The sequence below is a fragment of the Mus caroli genome, unplaced genomic scaffold (assembly GCF_978045245.1).
Source record: "Mus caroli unplaced genomic scaffold, Mus_caroli_1 scaffold_8, whole genome shotgun sequence".
NCBI lineage: Eukaryota > Metazoa > Chordata > Mammalia > Rodentia > Muridae > Mus > Mus caroli.
The window spans coordinates 124524648-124548960 of record NW_028227263.1 but is presented as its reverse complement, the minus strand read 5'-3'; the positions used below and the strand labels follow the sequence as shown (position 1 = coordinate 124548960).

Below are 24313 nucleotides of genomic sequence, written 5' to 3'. Positions count from 1 at the left end.
CCTGCGGGTCCCTCCCTCTCCCATTCCCCAGGGTGTTGTTATGGCTCCAGTGCAAGTCTCTGCTGCTTCTCCTGTCCGTGGAAGACATGTCTCATTGGGGAATGGCGTCTTGCACCTCAGTTTCCCAATCCTTCTTTTTTTTCTTCTTGGGGGATCTTTGACTGGCCTTGGGCTCTGGTGCCTCCGATTGTCTTGGGTCAATCACCTTAGACCCGGGCTCCATTGCTTTCTGTCCTCTCTTTCTTTCTTTTTTTTTTTTTTGGTTTTTCGAGACAGGGTTTCTTTGTGTAGCCCTGGCTGTCCTCAAACTCAGAAATCTGCCTGCCTCTGCCAGCCCAGTGTTGAGATCAAAGGCGTGCGCCTCTCTCTTTTTTCTTGCTGGGTGCTAGAGCCCCCTGGGGCTCAAAGTCATCTAGAAGTGCAGCCTCTGTCTCGCCCAGCCACTTTCCCTTTTTCTTCTTTGTCTTCTTGGGGGACACAAGAGCTACTTCAGCCTGAAGATCAAGTTCTGAATGTTCGGTCACCATGAGTACTCCAGGGGGCCCCATCTCTGCCTCCATCCCCAAATTTTGTCTCTTTTCCTTTTTCCTCTTCTTTGTGGGGGACAGTAGGATGATTTCCTCCTGGGCTTCCACAATGACCTGTGGCTGAGAGTCAGCCACGGTACCGTCCACTTCCTCTGTCCCTTCAGCTTCCTTCTGCCTCTTTCTCTTTTTGGTGAGGGACAGGAAGGTCCCCTCAGGAGGCTCTGTTTGAGCCACAGGTTCTGTATGCTCCATCTGGGATGTCTCTGTCCCCTTGGACTTCTTCCTCTTCTTGCTGCTGGTGGCAGATGGGACTGGCAACTCTGCCAGCTCTGCCACGGGCTCCATTGTCTTGGCCTCCATCTCCTGCATGTAATACCTCTTTCTCTTCTTCACACCCACTCCTAGGTTACCCAAGGCTGTTTTCACTTCCATGGCCCCGTGCCTGTTCACAGCCTCCTGAGTGTCTGAGGCCTCTGCACCCTTTCTCGTACTTTTCCTCTTAGCCGAGGCTGAACCTGGCCCCGTGACTGGAGGGCTGCCTCCGAAGGCGGAGAAGCGAGGCCGCAGGCCCGTAGGGATCTGAGGTGGCAGACTTGCAGGGATCAGCTGCAGGGGGACCCGAGAGATAAGATATTCTTGAGGACCCTCCATGATCCTTAAGCTCCCACTGGGGGCCGGGGCGCAGGTGAGTCTGCCACTTGCCTCCGATGAAGACGCGAGCAAGGTGGCTTCTCCGGCCTGGGGACTGCTGGTAAATACCCGGTATCGGTGCTTCTTGCCATCCAGTTTGCCCTTAACAGTCTTGGAACCAGAAAGAGGTACACGCCGCCCATTGAGACTGAGGAGGGAAAGGGAGAATTAGTGGCTGACCTTTTCCCACCTAGGGTGCAGCTCAGAGGTAGAACCCAGGTGCAAGACCCTGAGTTCTGTTTCCTGTTTTCAACCAACCAACCAACCACCTTCTGGGGGTTTGCGGGCTGCCTAGAGCGCCTGACCAGCCCAGGGCCACCTTCCAGGTACTGGGATACACACTCTCTGTGTGTGTAAGTGAGGCTAGCTTAGTACTCCCTAGCTCATGCTGGCCTTGAAGTCTATTGTTTTCCTGCCTCAGCCTCCCAAGTGCTGACATTATATCCACCCCCCACCATTACTGGTTAAGTGATGTTTAAGGCGGGCAGGGGATAAGTCTCGGGCGGGCATGGAGTGTGTTGTCTAGCATGAACAGCCTCAGGATTTGCTCATCAGCACTGCATAAAACTGGGCATAGTGGCTGTATTTGGGGGGTAGAGGCAGGAGGATCAGAGGTTTAAATACTACATGGGATATAATGTTCTCCAAAACGGATGGAGAGTCGGCTCAGTGGTTGGGTGCACTGGCTGCTCATCCCGAGGTCCTGAGTTCCCAGCAACCAGAGTGGCTCACAACCATCTACAGTGGGATCTGACACCATCTTCTGTCTGATGCACTCTTCAATTACGAAAGCATAGAAGCACATAGACTGCTTATATACATAAATGAATAAAGACTCTCTGAAACAAATCAGAACCTGTACACCCACTTTTAATCCCAGCACTCAGGATACGGGCTGGGGAAGGCTATTCAGACGGTTTCAAAACAACCCAAAGCAGCATTTCCGGGTTGCTCAGAAATGCCATCTAGCCCAGGGGTGGCAACTCGCCTTTTCAACCCCAGCATTCCTGAGGCAGAAATCTCTCTGAGTTCGAGGTCAGCTTGCTCTACAGAACGGGCTCTAGGACAGCCAGAGCTACACAGAGAAACCCTGTCTCGAATTTTCAAAAAAGCCGTCTAACGTTCTGGTTCACGTTCTACGGTGAGTGAGTTCAGCTCCTGGAAGGTTCAGTCTCTAGGAGGCGGGGGGATATTCCCCGTAGGTGGCCTGGAAGCGACACTCACCATTGTGGGGCGAAGTCTGCAGGGGCTCGGATAAGCCACAGTTCTGTATCTGGACCTGTAAGCGCCTCCAAGGAGAAACGGGCGGGATCCGAGTCTGGAGACATCTCCGTGAAGTGGGGAGGGCAGGAGAACCGAGTGGCACCTGAGAGGAGACAGTCGGGGGGGTCCTTTTGACATGGCCAGCCTCTCAAAGTACCCGTAGGGTCCCTCACCCGCCCGGCAGCCCTCCCCAACCCCTTCTGCACCCAGACCCTCCCGGATGCCCTTCGTCTCCACCAGTTCAAGCTCCACTCACCGCAGGTCCCGGTACCCGCCATTCCAACTCTGGAAGTGCCCACGCAGGACCTGCGCGGAACGCTGCCCACCACGTGGATCCAAGGGGTGGAGCCGCACCCGGAAGCATCCAAGTCCTGTAGAAGAGCCGGGCCATGGCTCAGCGCTGTCACTATTTGCAGAACCCGGATAACCTCCACTCTTAAATTTCACACAGCATAGGAATGAATAATTTCTCAACGATGCCCTGCAGGGGGAAATCAGTTCCCTGTTCGTCAGAAACGCAAGCTAGCTCGGATCCCGGGTGTCTGTTCCCCCGACAGCTTTGCTCACGTGGTTTCTTCCAACCCGGTCTTAAAGGGGCAGTGACCCACCTAGGCCATGGCTTTTAAAGAGACAGAAGATCGCTTTGCAGCATTCTTGCAAAAGCTAGGTAAGAATTCTGGTTGTCACGATTGTACTTTTAAAGCTAGAGTGTACCTTCGGAAGTCCCTGGTGCAGCGGAAGTGGAAGATTTAACTGAACCAGGTCGGAAAATAGAGAAAAGTGGACGAACGGAGCCTTTTAATAGCAATCAGAGGCGGAGCTTCTGAAGTCTAGGGGAAGCGGGAAACCGAAGGGGAGGAGTCTGCAGAGTCATGGGAGGAGCCTCGGACCCCAGAGCCCCAGAGCCTGGCTTGAATCGGGGTGAGGGTTAGTGTCAGGGAAGACTTGTAGATGTCCTCGTGGACTTAGTGTCCCGAATGGGAAGTATTCCTCACGGTTCCGAGGCAGGTAGAGGTGCAGCTGGTCGGTCCCTGTCTGCTCCGCGGCCCAAGTAAACAGCGGCGTGTGCACGTGGGATTTGGGGGACGTGCCCACGCCCCCTCCCAGCAGGACTGCAGCGCGTGGGGTGGCGGGTGGAGCCGCGGGACGGTGGCGAGACAGGGAGACTCGACTGCATTCCTGGCCGGTGTGTCAGCGTCGCTGCCCGCCCCTTCTGCGGAGATTTTGGAGACTCCTCCAGCATTGGGATGCTCCCCCCTTCTTCTGAGGCTTTTGAGACCAGAGGTCACCAAGGCTACGAAGGAGTGTCCCCTCCGCCAAGAATCTCCAGACTATGTGTCCACCCTCGCGCGTGGGCGACAAACTCTGGGGCTCGCCCTTTGTGGGCTTCAAGACTCCAATTCCCAGATGACTGGAAGGTGGCTGGCGATGGACGTCGGTCAGGAGTCTGCTGGGGATTGTAGTTCAGCTTGTTGCTAGGCACGCCAGTAAATCGCCAATTCTGTGATGTTTTGTTTTGCTTTGCTTTGTTTTTTGAGACAGGGTCTCTTTATGTAGTCCAGGCTGGCTCGGAATTCGCTGTGTAGATTAGGATGGCCTTGAACTTTCAGAGGTGCGCCTGTCTCTGCTTCTTAAGTACTAAGATTAGAGGCCCCTTATTTTTATTTTTTTGTTTTATTTAGACAGATAACCCGGGGCTTGGAGTCCTGATTAATGTGGGTCCTTTTCTCGCCATAGTATTGGTCGTGTGAATTTCTCCATGCCTCCCAGCTCCTCCTTAAGTGTCCAAATCTTCACTCAGGCAAGGGGAAACAGCCTGGAGGAGTGGGAAAGGGCTCAGGGGTTCTTCCCTTGTACCCATAGTGAGGTGAGGATCTAAATTCTTGTGCATTTCGCCGTCCAGGACGTCCACGATCTTCTGGACCTAGCTCTGGCTGACTGTCAAATGGATCGCGTCTGACTCCAAATGGAAGTGTCCCTAGCGGCGCCTCGCCCATTCGGGACTACAAATCCCAAGGTGCTCCAGGCAACCGCAGCTCCCCCTCCTCCGAGGGACACGCCTCCCTCCAGTCAGAGTCACGTCGTCTAACCTGTTCCCAGGCGACTGCCCCGCCCCGTCCTCCGCTCCCCGCCGCTGGAGCCGGAGCCGGAGCCCGAGGAAAAGCCCCCCGGTGCCAGGATCTGCCCCGACGCGTGAGTTCCACCCCCACCCAGGGTCCAGCCACCCCAGAACCCGACACCGCGTCCCTGGGAAGACTTACTGGAAACTCAGACCTTAAGTCCAGGGGAATAGTGTGGGGAGCTCACGCCTGGATCCCTGGAAAGAAGGAACTGGGGTGCCGACTTTACTGGGCAGATGGATGGGGGCTTGGACACCTGCGATCTTAGTGGTGCTCAGAGCCCTTGGTCCTGGGGAGTTATTGGAGCTGGAATTTTTTGAATACTTTAATTGGGGACACTTGGAAGTGTCTTAGGGTGCTGTTGGGGTTTCGGGTCTCTGCATTTTGGGCAGATGTGGGAGATCAGGACGTTCTAGAATGGTCGGGCGCCCGGTCACCCTCCAGCTGCCTTCAGCATCGAACCACTAGGTCCTTGAGTAAAATTAGTGGCACTGGACTAGTGGATCCTGGTCTTCGAAAAGAGTGGGACAAGCACGAGGGGCGTGGGTTTCTCAGGAGGCTGTGTGCGCTACACCCCACCTTCTGGTTTGGGGATGGGGGCAGGGAGTGAGAAACCGGGGCAGCTCTCCAACCTCTTCTGTGCCGCCGAGCGAACCCCAACATGTCATTAGCTGGGGCGTCAGACCTGCCTAACCAGAGGAGTCACATTCGCCCAGGAGCGCCCCCTAGCGGAAGCGGGAGTCAGACCTCTTATTGCCCCCACAGGATGGGAAATAGGTGGTGTTTGGTGAAGTCATTCTAGAGCCCAGGGCAGAATAACAGGACTGCAGGGCTGGATCTGGAAGGCTTCTGTGGCCGTGTACTGCTGCGCTATGCGTTACAGGGAATGGAAGTGGTAAACAGGCTGGCGGGCCATCCAGGCAGTTGAATTGGACATCTCCTTCACTCTTGTGACAGCTGTCTGTGTGTGGAAGGAATTCCTTCCTTCACTGCCACCAGATTTTCTAATTTACCTTCTTCCTCCCGGGGTGGGGTTCCTTGTGACCCAGAGGTGAGCCATGTTGCCTCCACTTCCATCTGTCTGACCTGAGGCATTATGGGAGATAAGGGAGGGAGGGAGGCTAATTCTGGAGGTGTCTGTCTGTCCTTGAGCCAGGGAGAGGGCAGGGGCAGGCACGCACCTCCCACTGTCTCTCCACCTCTGAGCCCTTATGTAGGGGGATTACGAAGCTGGTGGGGGGGGGAAGGATCTGAAGAGGGAGGGTGTTTGCGAATGCCTGGCCTGGAGTGACAGCCTGAAATGAAGCTAAGGAATAATAGCCACAGCTGCCAGCACAGGCTGTGTGTGTCCTGCCAGGCTCAGGTCAGGATGGGTCTCTCTGTCCACACAGGCATTTGGCAATCACCCAAAGGTAGAAACAGCGAGTTCCACCTTCAGCGGAGTTCGTTGACCCCGAGAGGATGCCTCCCTAGCAACGGGGAAACTGAGGCTGGTCCTGGGAACTTTCCAGTTTCTGTCTGGAACCTTCCAGGGCCTCTCATACTGCCGTAGCCCTACATTCCTGGGGATAGTCACTGTTGCTCTCTGGTGGGAGAATTAGGGTCCTGTGGTCTAGAGGCTCAGGCGGTTGAGACCACTGGCAACAGAACCCACAGCTCTTAGAACCGCAGAAGAAAGGAGTTGATGTGTGGCTCAGCCAGTAGAGTGCTCACGTAGCATGCAGGAAGCCCAGGTTCAATCCCCAACACTGCATAAAAAAGACTGTTAGGGTACATGTCAATATTTCTAGCACTGGGATGGTGGAGGCAGGTGGAATGAGAGTTTAAGTATAGCAGAGAGAGAGAGAGAGAGAGAGCAAACAAGATAAGCTCAGTGGTGACAGTAGTCCATGCCTTTAATCCCAGCACTCAGGAGGGAGTTCCAGACAAGCCAGGGAGATATAAACCAACGACCAAGAACCCTCACAAAAAATTATACACTGGGTTTTCATCCCTCCCTCTGAACCTGCCCGCATGCGATGGATCGTTCAATACCCCAGGCCTCAGGGACTGAACTCAGGCCTTTTGCTAGCTACACAAGCACTGTACTGCTGGGAGCTAAAATTCAGCTCTTGTTCTTCTGAGGCAGTGTCACTTATGTAGCCCAGGGTGGCTTCGAACTAGAGACCCTACTGCCTCAGTGTCCCATGTGCTGGGATTGCAGACACTCATGTGTGTCGCCCTGAAGAACCTTGGAGGAGGGTTGGTAGAGTTAACAGTCCAGGATGGTTGACATTCGGGCCTTAAATTGCACTGTTGTAAGTACTGCATATTTTAGGTCCTCCAATGCCCACACCTCATCTAGGTGAAGGCATTAATCCCCCCGACGGCACACGGAAGGAACCAGGGACTGAGAAGCTACCCCAGGAGCAGGCTCAAAGCTTAGCTAGGAGAAGTCCCATGTGCATGCATTCCAGAGACTTAAAAATCAAGTCTGACCCGGCTGGAGCAAAGGATTGCATTCTGGGTGTTCCCAGTCCATCTCAACACCCTGACCTGGATCCCACTGACTCCTCCAGGAAGCCCAAACAGGATCCTTCACCTCTGGGAACCGGGCTGGAGGGCAGAGGAGGCCGGATGAGGAGACCTAAGGGTGGAGCACAGATGGCAGCCAGATGAAGGGAGAGCTAGAGTTGGAGGAGGCCCAAGGAAGAAGACCTGAGGGTGGAGGGCAGGGACAGAAAGAAGCCTGGGAACAGAGACTCTGCCACGCCCTCGCGGCCCGCTGCGCTCCCCTGCTCTGGGAGCTGTACACCTGCCCGGGCCCGCCTAGCATTCCCAGGCCCTGAGCTCAGCCGTCCAGCCCGCGGGGAGCGCGCGTCCCCTGGCGGTCAAGGCGTTTCTAACACCCACACTAGCCTCGGGAACAGCAAGGCTCTCTGAAACTAAAGAAGAGGCTTACCCATTTGATAATGGCACAGTCGCCAAAAGATCCGCTTCCCGTCATATGCTGGGAAGAACAACAAGGGCTTTTAGCTGCTGAGCCGTTTCTTAGCTCTTGTCTGTGCGCACGTGGGTGCCGGTGTCTACAGAGGCTTCAGCTGGAGCTGGTCAGTGAGCCAGCCACTCGATATGGATGCTGGGAGCCAAACTCTGGTTCTCCACACTCTAAACAGCAGAGACATCGCTTCCAGAGAGGGATCAGGTCTTTCTGTGTAGGTCTGGCTGGCCCCGAGCATATGATGTAATCAACCCTGGGGCTGTCTTCAGACATCTGCCTTTGAAAACTGGGATTACGGGCATGTGCCACCATGCCCAGGCCTTTTAAAAGCACTTGCATTTTGAGATAGGGTTGCCTAAGCTGGCCCCTTCAATGTACGCTGCTGCACCGACAGACCTGGAACTCACCCTTACTTTGTGTCAGTCTCTCACATAAGTGGGCTATAATGGATGCTCTATTTGTGAAGCTTGGATTCTCACAGCCCCGGAATCCTCTTGTACCATCTTTGCACTGTCCAGTGAGGTAACCTATTTCTATCCATTTTACAAGTTAGGCAACTGAGATACTCTTGTTAAGGGGCGTCCAGAATTTGACTCTCCACCTCGGATTGCCGGCTTGTGGTAGACTCCAGTAACATGCGATTCCGAGATAGAAAGGAAAACTAGAAATTATGGGCAAAACAAATGAAAGAGATTTAGAGTGTCAAAGAGATGAGATCTGGAACTTGGATCCTATATTTCTACTAGAGATTGAACCTAGGGACTGACTAATGATAGGCAGAGGCTCTCCCACTGAGCCACGCCCCCAGCCCCTCACTGAGGGATTCTAGGCAGGGGCTCTCCCACTGAGCCACGCCCCCAGCCCCTCACTGGGGGATTCTAGGTAGGGGCTCTATCATCTGAGCCACGCCCCCAGCCCCTCACTGGGGGATTCTAGGCAGGGGCTCTCCCACTGAGCCACGCCCCCAGCCCCTCACTGGGGGATTCTAGGCAGGGGCTCTCCCACTGAGCCACGCCCCCAGCCCCTCACTGGGGGATTCTAGGCAGGGCTCTACCACTGAGCCACGCCCCCAGCCCCTCACTGGGGGATTCTAGGTAGGGGCTGTACCACTGAGCCACGCCCCCAGCCCCTCACTGGGGGATTCTAGGCAGGGGCGCCATCACTGAGCTAGATCTCCATTTCCAGTTAAGAAGTTTCTCTCAGTAGACACTTATGCTTTTGGGTTTATTGTTTTAGAATTTTACCATCTCAGATATCCTAGCAGGTGAAGCGATGCATGTCTGTAGCCTCAGCCACAGAGGGGCAGGAGAAGCCATTAGTAAAGTTCCTGGATGGATTGGGCTGTACAGTAAGACCAAATACAACATCAGATTTCAGAATGGAGTTCTCTTTGAGATCAGAAGGGACTTTCAGAATACCTAGTTTATGTCTTCCTGCCTTGTGAGAATTGAAGGAGGAGTCAGGGAGTCTCAGGCCCTAAGGGTGGAGAGGACTCAAGGTGACACATGCTCAAATGAGCCACCAGCCCCAACAGGTTCTGTTCCTCGTGGCTTTCCAGACAGAGACTGGTGTCAACATGTCCCAACTGGCCCCACTGCCTACACCTTTAACGCCCAAAGCTAAAAGGTGACAGGGCTGGTGGGCGTGGCGGCTGCCAAGGGGATAGAGATAGCTCGTGTGACCGGTTCCCCTTTGTCCTACTGGCTGGTGACCACAGCTGCCTCCCTGGCCCTGGGCCTGGCCACCTCCCTGTTCTTCCTCTTAACAATGGGTCAGTGTGAACAGGGCTTCTTGTAGACAGTGACTTGGAGAGAAACCCTCCAAGTTTAAATGAAACATTGCAGAATGACAGCTTAGATCCTGGTGTGAAATCTAGTCTGAAGGACTTCTTGTACGTTGAATTTGAATACAGGTTTCTTGTTTTTTAATTGTATTTTGAGACAGGGTCTTACTATGTAGACCATGATAGCCTAGAACTCATAGATATCCTATTGTTGAGAGTAAAGGCATATACTATCATGCTCAGCTCTTCTTTATTTTTATTTTTTTAAAGTTTTGTTTTGAGACAGGGTCTCTGTAGCCCTGGCTGTCCTGGAACTCACTCTATAGACCAGATGTGCTCAGATAAATAAAGTAAATAACTCTTTTTTTAAAAAAAGATTTATTTATGTATTTATTTATTTAATGTATATGAGTATACTGGAGCTGTCTTCAGACACACCAGAAGAGGGCATCGGGTTCCATTACAGAGGGTTGTGAGCCACCTTGTGGTTGCTGGGAATTGAACTCAGGACCTCTGGAAGAGCAGTCAGTGCTCTTAACCATTGAGCCATCTCCCCAGCCCCACAGATGAGTCTTAACTCAAGATTCCATATTTCCCAAGTGCTGGGATTGGAGAGAGGCATCTGGCTTCAAGCGCTCTGGAATGTATTTTCTTGCTTACTGGTTTTGTGTGTGTGTGTGTGTGTGCACCTGTGTGTGGAACATGTGTGTGCCTCTGTGTGTGTTGTGTATGTTCTGTGTATTGTGTATGTTGATGTGTGTTGTATGTCAGTGTGTCCTTGCACGTGGAGGTCAGAGGTCAATGTCACATATCCCCACCACTATCTGCCTTGTGTGTGGTTGTGTTTTAAGTTTTATTTCTTTTGTAATATGTATATGTGTGTTTTACCTGCATGTATGTCTATGCACCATGTGTGTGCCTGGTGTCTGTGGAAGCCAGAAGAAGGTGTTGCACACTCTGGAACAAGAGTTACAGATGGCCGTGCGCTCCCATGTGGGTGCTGAGAAATGGATTTCTTGACCTCTGAGCCATCTCCCCAGACACCTTCATCTAGAGACAGAAAATATCTCTCTCTCTCTCTCTCTCTCTCTCTCTCTCTGTGTGTGTGTGTGTGTGTGTGTGTGTGTGTGTGTGTGTGTGTGTGTGAAGAGTTTTGGCCTGTGTAGCTGAGCAGTCATGGCCTGTGACCTGTCGCTACCTCCCCAGAGCTGGCATTCCCAGCCTGCACCTGCACTCCCAGAGTTTCAGTGGGGTGTTAAGAGCTGAGCTCAGTGCCTCACTCTTGCTCATAAAACCCGGCTGAGCCGGCTCTTCTAAAGCCTTTAACCCAGGTTAGCTTCTCAGTTGTTGATCCTCCTCCCTCCATAGCTTCACCATATCCTACTGGCATGTGACACCACAACTGGTTAGGGGGTTTTTGTTGTTGGCAGGGCTCAGGCTGGAGAGATGGCTCCGTGGTTAAGAGCCATCTACTTTTCTAGAGGATCTGAGTTCGATTCCCAGCACCCACATGGCAGCTTCTGAATCCTTCATGCAGACTTATATGCAGGCAGAACATTAATGAACAACAACAACAACAGAAAATGACAAGGCTCATTCTGTAGTCCAGGCTAGACTGAATACATCCTAGTCCAGTAGTACAGACTGGTCTGAGACTAGAAATTCTTCCACAACTGCTTCTCACGAAAGTTCTAAGTGAGTTCTAAGATGATATATAGGTGAGCCACACTTGCCTAGCTCGTAACTTGATGTCTAGAAGTGGAGGAGGAGCTGGGGGTGTGGCATGCATGTGAGCATGCATCATGCACATGCATACAGCACAGGCACCACTGTCTCCTCTCTCAGCACCATGTGGACCACGTGGTGCTCCAAGCCTATGATCTCGGAACTCAGGAGGTATGAGCAGGACGATCAGAAGTTCGGGGTCATCCTAAACGACACAAAAGCTTTAAACCATTCTCTGCTACATGAGACCCTGTCCCAAACAACAATATGGTGGAGGAAAGGGCGAGAGGTTAAGAGCACTTGCTCTTGAAGAGGACCCCGGTTCAGCTCCCAGCACTCACATGGTTGCTCACAACTGTTTCTAACTTGAGCTCTAGGGGATCCGATGCCCTGTTCTGACCATGATGGGGACCAAGCACACAGACAGGCAGATGCTTATACATATAAAGTAAGTTAAATAAATGTAAAAGTAAACAGATCAAAAACCAACAACAGTCTTAAAATGCTGACACAGGCCTGTAATCCAAGAGTCCTGGAGGCCAAGGCAGGCCAAGGATTGTGAGTTTGAGGCCTAAATAGTTTTAGGCTACATAAAGTTTTCCAGTCTATACTGGAATACATAAAAAGACCCTTTCTTAGTATGGATAGTAAAAAGAGGGCTGTAGGCATAGCTCAGGGCTAGAGCCCCTGCCTAAAATCCCCCAGTGAGGAGCTGGGGGCGTGGCTCAGTGGGAGAGCCCCTGCTTAGAATCCCCCAGTGAGGGGCTGGGGGCGTGGCTCAGTGGTAGAGCCCCTGCCTAGAATCCCCCAGTGAGGGGCTGGGGGCGTGGCTCAGTGGTAGAGCCCCTGCCTAGAATCCCCCAGTGAGGGGCTGGGGGCGTGGCTCAGTGGTAGAGCCCCTGCCTAGAATCCCCCAGTGAGGGGCCGGGGGCATGGCTCAGTGGTAGAGCCCCTGCCTAGAATCCCCCAGTGAGGAGCTGGGGGCGTGGCTCAGTGGGAGAGCCCCTGCTTAGAATCCCCCAGTGAGGGGCCGGGGGCGTGGCTCAGTGGGAGAGCCCCTGCTTAGAATCCCCCAGTGAGGGGCCGGGGGCGTGGCTCAGTGGGAGAGCCCCTGCCTAGAATCCACCAGTAAGGGGCTGGGGGCGTGGCTCAGTGGGAGAGCCCCTGCCTAGAATCCCCCAGTGAGGGGCCGGGGGCATGGCTCAGTGGTAGAGCCCCTGCCTAGAATCCCCCAGTGAGGAGCTGGGGGCGTGGCTCAGTGGGAGAGCCCCTGCTTAGAATCCCCCAGTGAGGGGCCGGGGGCGTGGCTCAGTGGGAGAGCCCCTGCTTAGAATCCCCCAGTGAGGGGCCGGGGGCGTGGCTCAGTGGGAGAGCCCCTGCCTAGAATCCACCAGTGAGGGGCTGGGGGCGTGGCTCAGTGGGAGAGCCCCTGCCTAGAATCCCCCAGTGAGGGGCTGGGGGCGTGGCTCAGTGGGAGAGCCCCTGCCTAGAATCCCCCAGTGAGGGGCTGGGGGCGTGGCTCAGTGGGAGAGCCCCTGCCTAGAATCTCTCAATGAGGGGCTGGGGGCGTGGCTCAGTGGTAGAGCCCCTGCCTAGAATCCCCCAGTGAGGGGCTGGGGGCGTGGCTCAGTGGTAGAGCCCCTGCCTAGAATCCCCCAGTGAGGGGCTGGGGGCGTGGCTCAGTGGTAGAGCCCTTGCCTAGAATCCCCCAGTGAGGGGCTGGGGGCGTGGCTCAGTGGTAGAGGCCCTGCCTAGAATCCCCCAATGAGGGGCTGGGGGCGTGGCTCAGTGGTAGAGCCCCTGCCTAGAATCCCCCAGTGAGGGGCTGGGGGCGTGGCTCAGTGGGAGAGCCCCTGCCTAGAATCCACCAGTGAGGGGCTGGGGGCGTGGCTCAGTGGGAGAGCCCCTGCCTAAACATGTATATGGCACAGTATTTAGTCCTTATTACAGCAATAAATAAAACAACAACAAAAATCAACAACAAACATCTGGTGCTGTTCCTTGGTCCCTACTAGACATTCATTAAAGTAAGTTAGCAGCCGGGCGTGGTGGCACACGCCTTTAATCCCAGCACTCGGGAGGCAGAGGCAGGCGGATTTCTGAGTTCGAGGCCAGCCTGGTCTACAAAGTGAGCTCCAGGACAGCCAGGGCTATACAGAGAAACCCTGTCTCGTAAAAGCAAAAAAACAAAAAAAAATTAAAAAAAAAAAAAAAAAGTAAGTTAGCTATTTTAGCCTCAGTTCAATAGCATATAAGTGATGGATGAGTTCTTTGTCCCGAACTTTTCTCGGACGGGTTCAGAATTCTAGGCAAGCTTCTGGACAGCCGTTCTGAAGGAACTGACATTTCCGAATGACTGTTGAGGTCCCCGCCTTCCCTGGGGAGGGGCCTGGAGGGGCGTGGCCTGAAGGGTCTAAGCCAGTTCTCACTCCAGACAGGCACCCTGCTCCGGCCGGCACCATGGACAGCGAAGCATTCCAGCATGCGAGGGACCTTCTGGACCTGAACTTCCAGTGTGAGCTGGCAGCAGGGTGGATGGGCAGGACCTGGTAAAGGGGAGCGGGTGGAGGGGGCAAGGTCTTGACCTTCTCTCCCATCTACCCACCCAGCACTGGCCATGAAGCACATGGATCTGAAGCAGATGGAACTGGACACCGCTGCCGCCAAAGTGGACGAATTAACCAAGCAGTTAGAGTCATTGTGGTCAGACTCACCAGCTCCTCCTGGAACACAGGCTGGAGTCCCCTCTAGGGTAAGCCTGGTGTTCCCACTGACCCCAAAACCAGCTTCTCTCTATGCCAGGGGAGGCCTGAATTTCTAAGGTGGTGCAGGGTGAGGGGTATGCAAAGCCATCTAGAACAAAGAGATAGTGAGGTATGGAGATCGGGCTGGTAATCCCTGCCCTAGGGAAACTGAGGCAGGAGGATGTATTTAGTGCCAACTTCTCTACTTCATAGTGAGTTCAAGGCTAGGCAGGCTACAGGAGAGACTGGTTAAGTTGGTGGAATGTTTGCCTGGCATGGATGTAGGTCTATGTTCTATCCCCTGTACCATATAAGCACAGGGCTTGTGGTGTACACGTTATACTGGAGCCATAGAAGCAGGAGGATAAGGAATTCATGGCCACATTCACTTCATGGAGACCTTCAGGCTAGCCTGCGCTTTGTGAGACTCGATCTCAAAAGTTAGTTATTGGTTTGTTTGTTTGTTTGTTTAAACCTGGTCTTAGTTTATAGCCCAGGCTGTCCTAGAACTCATGCTGTAGACCAGGCTGGCCCCAAATTCAGAGCTATACCTGCCTCTGCCACCCCCATGCCAAACTAAAATTAAATGTAAAAAAGTGAAAGCTCATATGAGAGCCTTTTTAAAAGGTTTATTTTATATGAGCACTCGCTCTATCTGCATCATGCCAGAAGAGAACATAGGATCCCATTCTAGATTATGTGAGCCACCATGTGGGAACTGGGAATTGAACTCAGGACCTCTGGAAGAACAAGCAGCCAGTGCTCTTAACTGCTGAGCCATCTCTCCAGTCCCACAAAGCTGTTTCTTATGTCATATAAAAGAATCAGTAACAAGTAGCGAGCATCACGCCCAGGCTCCGCACCTGCAAGTCATCAGGGTAATCCGATGTCTCTGACCTCCACTGACCCCACGATTGTCTCATCTGACTCTTGCCGGCTTCCCACAGATGGCCCGGTACAGCACCAGCCCGGTCCCCGAGCATTTTGGCAACAGAGGGTCACCTCAGAAGATAGCCACCGATGGCATAGAGGCCCGTTTTGGACGCTCGGAGAGTGCCCCGTCCCTGCACCCTTACAGCCCTCTGTCTCCCAAGGGCCGTCCATCTTCGCCGCGCACCCCTATCTACCTGCAGCCTGACACCTACAGCAGCCTAGATCGGGCGCCATCGCCCAGACCCCGCGCCTTCGACGGAGCGGGCAGCCCCCATGGTCGGGCACCGTCCCCGCGGCCGGGGATTGGCCCGGTGCGGCAGCCGGGTCCCTCGACCCCCTTTGACTATCTGGGCCGCGCAGGTTCCCCCCGGGGCAGCCCTCTAGCTGAGGGTCCCCAGGCCTTCTTCCCGGAGCGAGGACCTTCCCCACGTCCGCCTGCTGCAGCCTACGACACAGCGGGCACGTTCGGGAGCCCTCTGCTGGGCGCGGGTGGCAGTGCCTTCGCCCCGCCGCTTCGTGCACAAGGTGCCTGGGGACCCTCTCTTTGGGAGGCTGGTTCAGTCGGGTCTAGTCTATTCTTACACCCTCATTCATGGACCCCTTTCACCAGATGACTCGACGCTGCGCCGGAGGCCCCCGAAGGCCTGGAACGAGTCTGACTTGGATGTAGCCTACGAGAAAAAGTCTTCACAGACAGCAAGCTACGAACGTAAGTGACAGAAGGTGAGGGGACCTGGAGGACAGGAGTCTGGAGTCCATCTGAACGATCCATGGCCGTGTTTTGCAGGGCTGGACGTCTTCACACGGCCTGCCTCGCCGGGCCTGCAGCTCTTACCCTGGAGAGAGAGCAGCCTGGATGGGCTGGGGGCCAGTGGCAAGGTGAGGGGCGGGTGGGCAGCACCAGGGGTAAGGTGGAGGGTCTGCACACACTGTGTGTGCGTGTGTTTACCTTTTTCCACACTCTTCTTTGTGGCAGGAGGCTGAGGATTGAATCTAGGGCAAGGCTCACTATAGCTGAGTGGAAAGTCCTAAGTTGGGGGGTGCTAGGCAGGGGCTCTACCACTGAGCCACGCCCCCAGCCCCTCACTGGGGGATTCTAGGCAGGGGCTCTACCACTGAGCCACGCCCCTAACCCCTCACTGGGGGATTCTAGGCAGGGGCTCCACCACTGAGCCACGCCCCCAGCCCCTCACTGGGGGATTCTAGGAAGGGGCTCTACCACTGAGCCACGCCCCTAGCCCCTCACTGGGGGATTCTAGGCAGGGGCTCCACCACTGAGCCACGCCCCCAGCCCCTCACTGGGGGATTCTAGGCAGGGGCTCTACTATTAAGCTATCTCAGCAAACTTCTGCTTAAGTTTCTTAAACTGATTTGAATCCTACCTCAGCCTTCTGAGTGGAGCCTCAAGGTGTGGATTCTCTTCCTTTGTGTGTGTGTGGGTTTGTGTTTTGTTTTGTTTTCCTGTAGTGCGAAATGGCCTACAGTCAAGTCAATCCTCCTGCCTCAGCCTCTCCTGCCAGGATTACTGGCATGGGCCACCACACACACATCCTTTCTTTCCCCCTCACTCTCTTGTCCTTACCTGTCTTTATCTGCTTCTCTCACCTTCTTTCCCCTTCCCATTCTCCCTCCCATCCAGGACCACCTCACCAGCGCCACACTGCCACGCAATTACAAGGTGTCCCCTCTGGCCAGTGACAGGCGTTCTGACGTTGGCAGCTACCGCCGCTCTTTGGGCTCTGCAGGGCCCTCAGGCACTTTGCCCCGCAGCTGGCAGCCCGTCAGCCGCATCCCCATGCCCCCCTCTAGCCCACAGCCCCGCAGCACCCCACGCCAGCGCCCCATCCCCCTCAGTATGATCTTTAAACTCCAGAATGCTTTCTGGGAACATGGAGCCGGCAGGGCTGTGCTCCCGGGATCCCCCATCTTCTCCCGAGCACCCCCACCTAAGCTGCCTCCCCAGCCACCCCCTCAGCCACAGATGCAACCCCAACCCCAGCCCCAGCCCCAACCCCAACCTCAGATGCACCCCCAGTCCCAGGCCCAGCCTCAGACTCCAGCACCTCAACAGACTTGGTCTCCCATGAATGAAGGTGAGTCAGCTGAGGGGCGCCCCGGAAGCTTGGGTAAAGGGTGGCCAAATAACAGGGACCATTGTAGCTAGGGAGCCATGACAGCCAAGCCTGACTCCACAAATCATCCCTGCAGAGGGCTGGGCCAGATAAACATGGGAATGGATGTACACAGGAACCAGGGTTATAGAGTTATGTGCTGTGTGGCCTTAGGCAGGTGCTTTAACCTCTCTGGGCCTAGCTTTCCCTGAGTGTAAAAGCTGAATCGTGATAAAAATCCTATCTATTGGGACATAGTACTAAAGCCATATCAAGTCTTGAAAAATTAGGCCCTAATGCCCAGTAAGCGTGGCTTGGCCATTATGTCCCAGCTGACAGGGTCTTTAGTGCCGAATTGGAGAAGTGAAGCAGGGAGCTTCAGCTGCTCCAGACTCCTGGCCTGTGATATTAGTCAGGGCAGATCCTGTTGGTGGTGGCGCACGCCTTTAGTCCCAGTGTTGGGAGGCAGAGGCAGGCGGATTTCTGAGTTCAGGCCAGCCTGGTCTACAGAGTGAGTTCCAGGACAGCCAGGGCTACACAGAGAAACCATGTCTTGAAAAACAAACAAACAGCAAATCGGGGTAAATTCCCCAACCTCTCTCAACCCTTTTTCCTACCCATGAAAAGAAGGGAATAATGTCTACCTGTAGGCTTGTGCCAGAGGTGGGCATAAATACCAGTTAATATTTACCTGCTTCTGAGGCTCTGCAGTGGAGGGAGGGCATGTAACAGACGGATAGATCTCTGAACACCAGGCGTCTACTCGGGCGTTTTCTGCGTGTGATGTTAGAGGTAAAGTTCTTCAGATCCTAGAAAACCAAGTTTATTGTTGGTAGGAGTGCAGATTCCAGAGTCAAGCAGCTGTGTGACTTTGGGCAAATGACTTTCCCTCTCTGGTCCTCAGATTCCTGCCAGTAATATAGAGCTAGTCACCTGTTTCTACACAATATAGAAGGGTAATGGACAAGCATGTAGGGCTGGGGATGTAGTCAGTAGGTGGAATGTCTAGCGCGTGCCCTGGGTTCAATGCCGAGTACTGTAAACAAATAAACATTTAATATATTATGCTATATAAATACATCTGCTAAGATCAAGACATTATGCACATCCCAGCGTAGTCCAGTAGCCACTCTGAGGTCACAGAGCCCAGACGCTGGTTGCACTCCAGAAGCTGTGGATTTTTGGAAGCTCCTGGCTACCCTCCCTCTAATGGGGTTCTCGCTCCTACCAGGCCTCCTCAAATCCCCTGCCGAGCTGGAGCCCGAGCCTGAGCTGGAGGTGCTATTGGCTCCCGTGCTGGAGGCCGGGGATGCAGATGAAGGCACGGTCACTCGGCCCCTCAGCCCTACCAGGCTGCAGCCAGCGCTGCCACCGGAAGCACAGACTGTACCCGAGCTGGAGGAGGTGGCCCGAGTGCTGGCAGAGATTCCTCGACCCCTCAAACGCAGAGGCTCCATGGAGCAGAGCCCTGCAGTGGCCCTGCCTCCCACTCACAAGAAACAATACCAACAGATCATCAATAGACTCTTCCATCGGCACGGCGGCCCAGGGCCTGGAGGGCCTGAGCCGGAGCTGTCCACAATTACAGAGGGATCTGAAGCCAGGGCAGGGCCCCCTGCTCCCGCCCCACCAGCTCCTGTCCCACCCCCAGCCCCACCCCAGAGCAGCCCTCCGGAGCAGCCTCAGAGCATGGTAAGTCATAGGAGGAGCCTGGAGTGTATGCTCTTCTCTGATACAGTTGCTGTAACAAAAAAAAGCCTCTGCCAGATAGTGATTTAAATGAGATCTACTGTTGCAATAGACCCTGACCCCAGGCTAACCAATATTGAGATCTGCCGGGCCTCAATACCAAGATGGCACCAGCTATGCTACAAAGGAGCCTGGGAAATGTAGTCTTTTGTGTAGATAGGGCTGGGCTCAGGGAAATAGAGGCGGACCAGAGGGACCGGGCACCTTGGTTTCCTCTGCCTGTGCCTTACCCAGCATTCCTTCATGAATCTCAATTTTACACTGCAATTAGTCTGGGATTTTGGTATGACACTGGATTTACCTAGAGACCAGACAGTCTCTTTTGCTGGGCACCTACTCTGTCTTCTTGTGAAGAGAGAATCTCGGTTCCCAAAACTTTGATCATGTACACAAACAGAGTTTTTACCCTGGCCCCATGCCACTTTTTCAGCTGCGCATCCTAGGGCCCGGCATTTAGCTACTCTGTTTTCAGCCTCAGTTTTCTTGTCTGTAAAGTGGACATAAGAATACCAGTAGCTGCCTGTTTATTGTTGTTTTATTTGTTCCATCTTTTATGGATTCGATAGTATCAACTCAGGGAAAGGCATTTTTGGGCTCAGACGGAGGGTACACGCCATCACGGCAGGAACAGGAGGCAGCTTCTTACCCTGGATCCACAGTCAAGAAGCAGACAGAGCTAACTGCTGATGCCTGCCTTCGTTCTTCTTTGTATTCAATCTAAGACCCTGGCCCATGGCGTCACTCCCTCACTCCCTTGCACTTCTGGGTGGCCAGGGGTTTCTTTACAAGATTATTCTACATTTTTTTGTTGGTTTGGTTTGGTTTTTCTCTGTGTAGCCCTGGCTGTCCTGGATCTCACTCTGTAGACCAGGCTGGCCTCGAACTCACAGAGATCTATCTCTGCCTACTGAGTGCTGGGATTAAAGGCGTGCATCATCACCACCTGGCTGTTTCGTTTTATTTTTTAAATTTATTCATTTTTATGTGTGTGGATGTTTTGTTTGTATGTATGTCTGTGCACAACATGTGTGCAGTGCCCTCCGAGGCCAGAAGGGGACTCCAGATTCCATTAAACTGGAGTTACAGATGGTTGTGAGCTACCATGAGAGTGCCGGGACTTGAACTTGGGTCCTTGGCAAGAGCAGCCAGTGATCTAAACCTCAGGTGGATTCTGAATTCCGTTAAGCTGTCCGTCAAAATTAACCACCACAGTGGCTTTGTGGATTCTTGCTTGTCTCTTTAGTTGTTTTGTTTAGCTCAGCGGTTCTCACCCTTCCTAACGCTTCAACCCTTTACACAGTTCTTTGTGTTGTGGTGAACCCCCAACCATAAAATTATTTTTGTTGCAACTTCATAACTGTAATTTTGCTACGGTTATGAATCGTAATGTAAATATCTGTGTTTTCCGATGGTCTTAGGAGAACGCTGTAAAAGGGTCATTTGACCCCCACAGGTTGAGAACCACTGCTGTAGCCCAAGCTGTCCTTGAACACAGTGCAACCCTCCTGCTTCAACTACCCAAGTGCTGAGATTGTGGACAGAAATAATTGCTGTAAAGAGCACCCGGTCCATGGCTTCCTAGCTTCCTCTAAGATCTCAGGGCTCAAGATTCCAAAGCCACAGGATTCCCTGATAGTTGTAAAGGACCAATAATTCACAAGGACCAAGACAGCACTCCCCGGCTTGCATGGGTCTATTTTCTCCTCTGAGCTGGCTGGTGTCACTGAAGCCCCTCCCTGTCGTCCCCCCCTCCCCAGGAGATGCGCTCAGTACTGCGCAAAGTGGGGTCCCCGCGCAAGGCCCGGCGTGCTCGCCTCAATCCACTGGTGCTGCTGTTGGATGCAGCGCTGACTGGAGAGCTGGAAGTGGTACAGCAGGCGGTGAAGGAGGTGAGGTGTCCCTTCCACCATTCCCTCAGGTTAGGAGAGCACTTGGGGAGGGGCGGGGGAGGAACAGGCGGGGCTGAATCCTCCTCCCCCTGGTGTTCCCAGATGAACGACCCAAGCCAGCCCAACGAGGAGGGCATCACCGCCCTGCACAATGCCATCTGCGGTGCCAACTACCCCATCGTGGACTTCCTCATCGCCGCGGGCGCCAACGTCAACTCCCCTGACAGCCACGGCTGGTGAGCCCCCACCGTGCACCTGTGGGGAGGCGCGTGGGACCTTGGCTCAGGGGTAGGATGGTGCTGCTGGCTGGGACCTCCCTCTCACTTATCCTCTTGCCACCAGGACGCCACTGCATTGTGCCGCTTCCTGCAATGACACTGCCATCTGCACAGCATTGGTGCAACATGGTGCGGCCATTTTCGCCACCACTCTCAGTGACGGCGCCACCGCCATCGAAAAGTGCGACCCTTACCGCGAGGGCTATGCAGACTGCGCCACCTACCTGGCAGGTGCGAGGCTGAAGTGGGGGTGAGGGGTAGGGGCTGGCAGATGCACGCAGGTGGGTGGGGACAGGGAGCCCAGTCATTGAGAGTGTACAACTCACCTGCATTCTGCCTGAGGGACAGGTGGTAGGGATATACCAAATAAACTGTCCAGCTATAACCCCTGCACACTTGTAATCCTAGAGAGACCCCGTCTCAAGAACAAAAGCAAACAAAAGGAAGGGTAGTATGGCACACGACCAGTCTGCAGGGAAGCTACTTAGAGGCTGGAACATTTGAGGCTGTGCCTGAGTTCTTGTCAGGTCTCTCCAGGCCACAGACTAAACTGCCTCAATGGGACAGCCAAGATGCGTTGCATCAGAGGCTTGCCCATAGTCTCTGCTGAACTTACAGAGAGGCAGATTGCATTGCATCATACGTTGACATTAGGGGTCATGGAGCAGGATTTAACACTGTATAGGTGGGGATGGGGCCTGAGGAGCAGGCCCATTCTTGAGGTTGGATCATGAGTCAGAGACCAGCGGGAGTGATGTATAAAGAACCTGTCTTCAAAAAAGGCCGTGGGGTAGATAGAGCTCAGCAGTAGAGTGCTTGCTTAGCATGACTTAGGCCCCGAGTTCTATCCCCAGCTCTGCAGAAATAGGGTGTGGTGGCACACCCCTGTAATACCACAGCCTGAGAGATGGAGCCAGAAAGACCAGAAGTTCAGGGCTATCCTTGACTATGTACCTATTTTGAGGCCAGCCTGATATACATTAGGCCCTACCTATCTTTACAAATATGTGTGTGTGTGTGTGTGTATTTCAAAGAGAGAGATGGGGGCCAAACGAGATCATTCAGCAGTGAAAAGCCCTGGCTGCTCTTCTAGAGGCCCTGAGTTCATTTCTCAGCACGGACATGGTGGCTCACAGCTATTTATAACTGGTTCCATGGGATCCAGTGCCCTCTTCTGGTGTGCAGATAAAAATTCATGCAAATAAAACACTTATCTACATAAAATACATAAATAAGCAAACCATTTTGTTTGTTTGTTTGTTTTTGTTTTCCAAAACAGGGTTTTTCTGTGTAGCCTTGGCTGTCCTGAAACTCACTTTGTAGACCAGGCTGGCCTTGAACTCAGAGATCCTCCTGTCTCAGCCTCTGAGGTCTGGGGTTAAAGTTGTGCACCACCACACCTGGCTAATAAGCAAATCATTAAAAAAACCAAAAAACAAACAAACAAAAAAACAAAACAAAAACAAAACAAGAGGGGCTGGGTAGTAGTGGTGGACAGCTTTTGATGCCAGCACTTGGGAGGCAAAGGCAGGTGGGTCTCTGAGTTCCAGGCCAGAGCTAGTTCCAGAATAGCCAGGGCTACATGGAGAAACCCTATCTTGAAAAACCAACCTCCAGCCCCCAAACAGGGAGATGATAGCCAGCCATTGAGTGAAGGTAGGTTGCCCATTTTGACACACCAACAGTCCTCAAATGTTAGAGAGAGCCGGTATCAACATCTCACTGCTATCCACTGGCAGAGGCAAAGACGGCTTTCCCGGTGTCTCATTTCTGTGCTGGAGCAGGGGCCGCACCTGACCCCATCCTTCCTGTGGCTGCGTTCCTGGGCCCGGTCCTGACTACCATATTTTTTTTTTTTCTGTGTTTTCAGACGTGGAACAAAGCATGGGACTGATGCACAATGGCGTTGTGTATGCACTCTGGGACTACAGCGCAGAGTTTGGCGATGAGCTGTCTTTCCGGGAGGGCGACTCAGTCACTGTGCTGCGGAGAGACGGGCCAGAGGAGACTGATTGGTGGTGGGCCTCGCTGCACGGCCAGGAAGGCTATGTGCCGCGCAACTACTTCGGGGTGAGCCCAGAGGCTACCTGGCGGGAGTCCCCTATTAATGGGTTGGGCCAGGCTGATCTGTTATCCTAGCACTTTGGAGGCTGAGGCAGGGGAGTTGCCGAGAGTTCAAGGCATGACCGCCACCTACAGGTTCCCCCACATCTTTGTGCTCCTTGCCTGGCTGGTGCTTGTTCAGATGTTTTGATTGGTTCTAGGTGGGGCTGGTGGTTAGATGGTAGCCCCCCTCTTAGGGGTGGGATAGGCGCTGCTGGGCTCCTGGTGTCTGATAGTCCTCTTTCCTTAGCTCTTCCCTAGAGTGAAGTCTCAGCGGAGCAAAATCTAGTAGGCATGAAGGATGATTGCAAAGGAGAAAAGTACAAGCCAGCCTGCCTTCCACCCGGACCTGCCCGATCCAGCTAGCTAATCTGCGCCGCTGTTCTCCAGAGGGCTTCTGCCTACACCGGAAATTCTCTGCTCCCTGAGAGGCTCGAGGGAGGGCAGCCCCAGACTGAAGATTATGAAGCTGCCTTAAGCATTGGGGTGAGGTGGGGCTGGGGACCCTTGCGGGCAAGATCTCCCACCCTGCCCCCAACATACACACATGCCCAGTCAGATCTGGTTTTAAGTGCCTCCTACTGGCAGCAAGCCACTGCACTATCCCAGCTGAGCCTGGGAGGCTACCCACTCCTTCATTTCTCTCTGAGTCCTTTCCTCCTCTCTCCCAGAAGTGCCCATTCTGCTCAGCAGCCCCCATTCTTCCCAGAAGCTTAGGACCTGTGTGAGGACCCCATGTCCCCAACCAAGTGCCTTCACACCATGTGGCTTAATGTTTATAATGACAGGAAGCATTTCCTTTATAAATAAAGGTTGTTTACCCAGAAATGAACATCATTTTGATTCTGTTCAGACAACATGACTGCTGTTCGTGTTAGTTTTCGTCAACTTGACACAAACCTAGACAGAAACCTAGACAGAATAGTTCTCACAGATTTGTCTCACACATGAGTCCAATACTTTAATTTTCTTGTTAATTTTTTGAGTCAGCGTCTTGTTATGTAGATCGTGACCTGGAACCTGCTTTTTCCTCTCAAGTGCTGGCACTGAAGATGAATACCACCATGTCCAATCTTTTTGATTTAGAAACAGGATATTATGTTTGGTTTAGGTGAGCTTTTATTTTTAAAAAGATTTATTTATTTATTTATTTAATGTATATGAGTACACTAGGGCATTGGATTCCATTACAGATGGCTGTGAGCCACCATGTGGTTGCTGGGAATTGAACTTAGGACCTCTGGAAGAGCAGCCAGTTCTCTTAACATCTGAGCCATCTCTCCAGCCCATTAGGCAAGCTTTAAACCTGTAATCCTGTGTCTCTGACCCTGTAGGAGCTTGAAGTGACGAATAGGTGCTACCATGATCAGCTACTATTAATTATTAATTAATTTAGCAAAAACCAAAGAAAGCCATCT

The 24313-nt window shown here is 53.3% G+C and overlaps 2 protein-coding genes across 3 annotated transcripts; one reads left to right on the top strand and one right to left on the bottom strand.

Moving 5' to 3' along the window:
• Positions 1 to 239: 239 nt before the first annotated feature.
• Positions 240 to 3992, bottom strand: Polr1g (RNA polymerase I subunit G). Its single transcript, XM_021166815.3, has 3 exons — positions 2737 to 3992; positions 2442 to 2583; positions 240 to 1365 (listed from the first exon to the last, which is right to left on the bottom strand). The coding sequence occupies exons 1-3, from the start codon at positions 2756 to 2758 to the stop codon at positions 348 to 350; spliced, it is 1182 nt and encodes a 393-aa protein (XP_021022474.1). The 5' UTR covers positions 2759 to 3992; the 3' UTR covers positions 240 to 347.
• Positions 3993 to 4571: 579 nt separating this feature from the next.
• Ppp1r13l (protein phosphatase 1 regulatory subunit 13 like) lies at positions 4572 to 23732 on the top strand. 2 transcript variants are annotated; one of them, XM_029479836.2, is made up of 13 exons: positions 4572 to 4673; positions 13527 to 13603; positions 13698 to 13840; positions 14780 to 15290; positions 15376 to 15474; positions 15553 to 15644; positions 16405 to 16858; positions 18108 to 18568; positions 20383 to 20514; positions 20617 to 20750; positions 20857 to 21023; positions 22663 to 22862; positions 23146 to 23732. In XM_029479836.2, the coding sequence occupies exons 2-13, from the start codon at positions 13549 to 13551 to the stop codon at positions 23182 to 23184; spliced, it is 2487 nt and encodes an 828-aa protein (XP_029335696.1). In that variant the 5' UTR covers positions 4572 to 4673; positions 13527 to 13548; the 3' UTR covers positions 23185 to 23732. The 2 variants fall into 2 exon arrangements, with proteins under 2 accessions (XP_029335696.1, XP_021023451.1); XM_021167792.3 differs by having other exon boundaries at positions 4599 to 4673; positions 13523 to 13603.
• Positions 23733 to 24313: the final 581 nt, after the last annotated feature.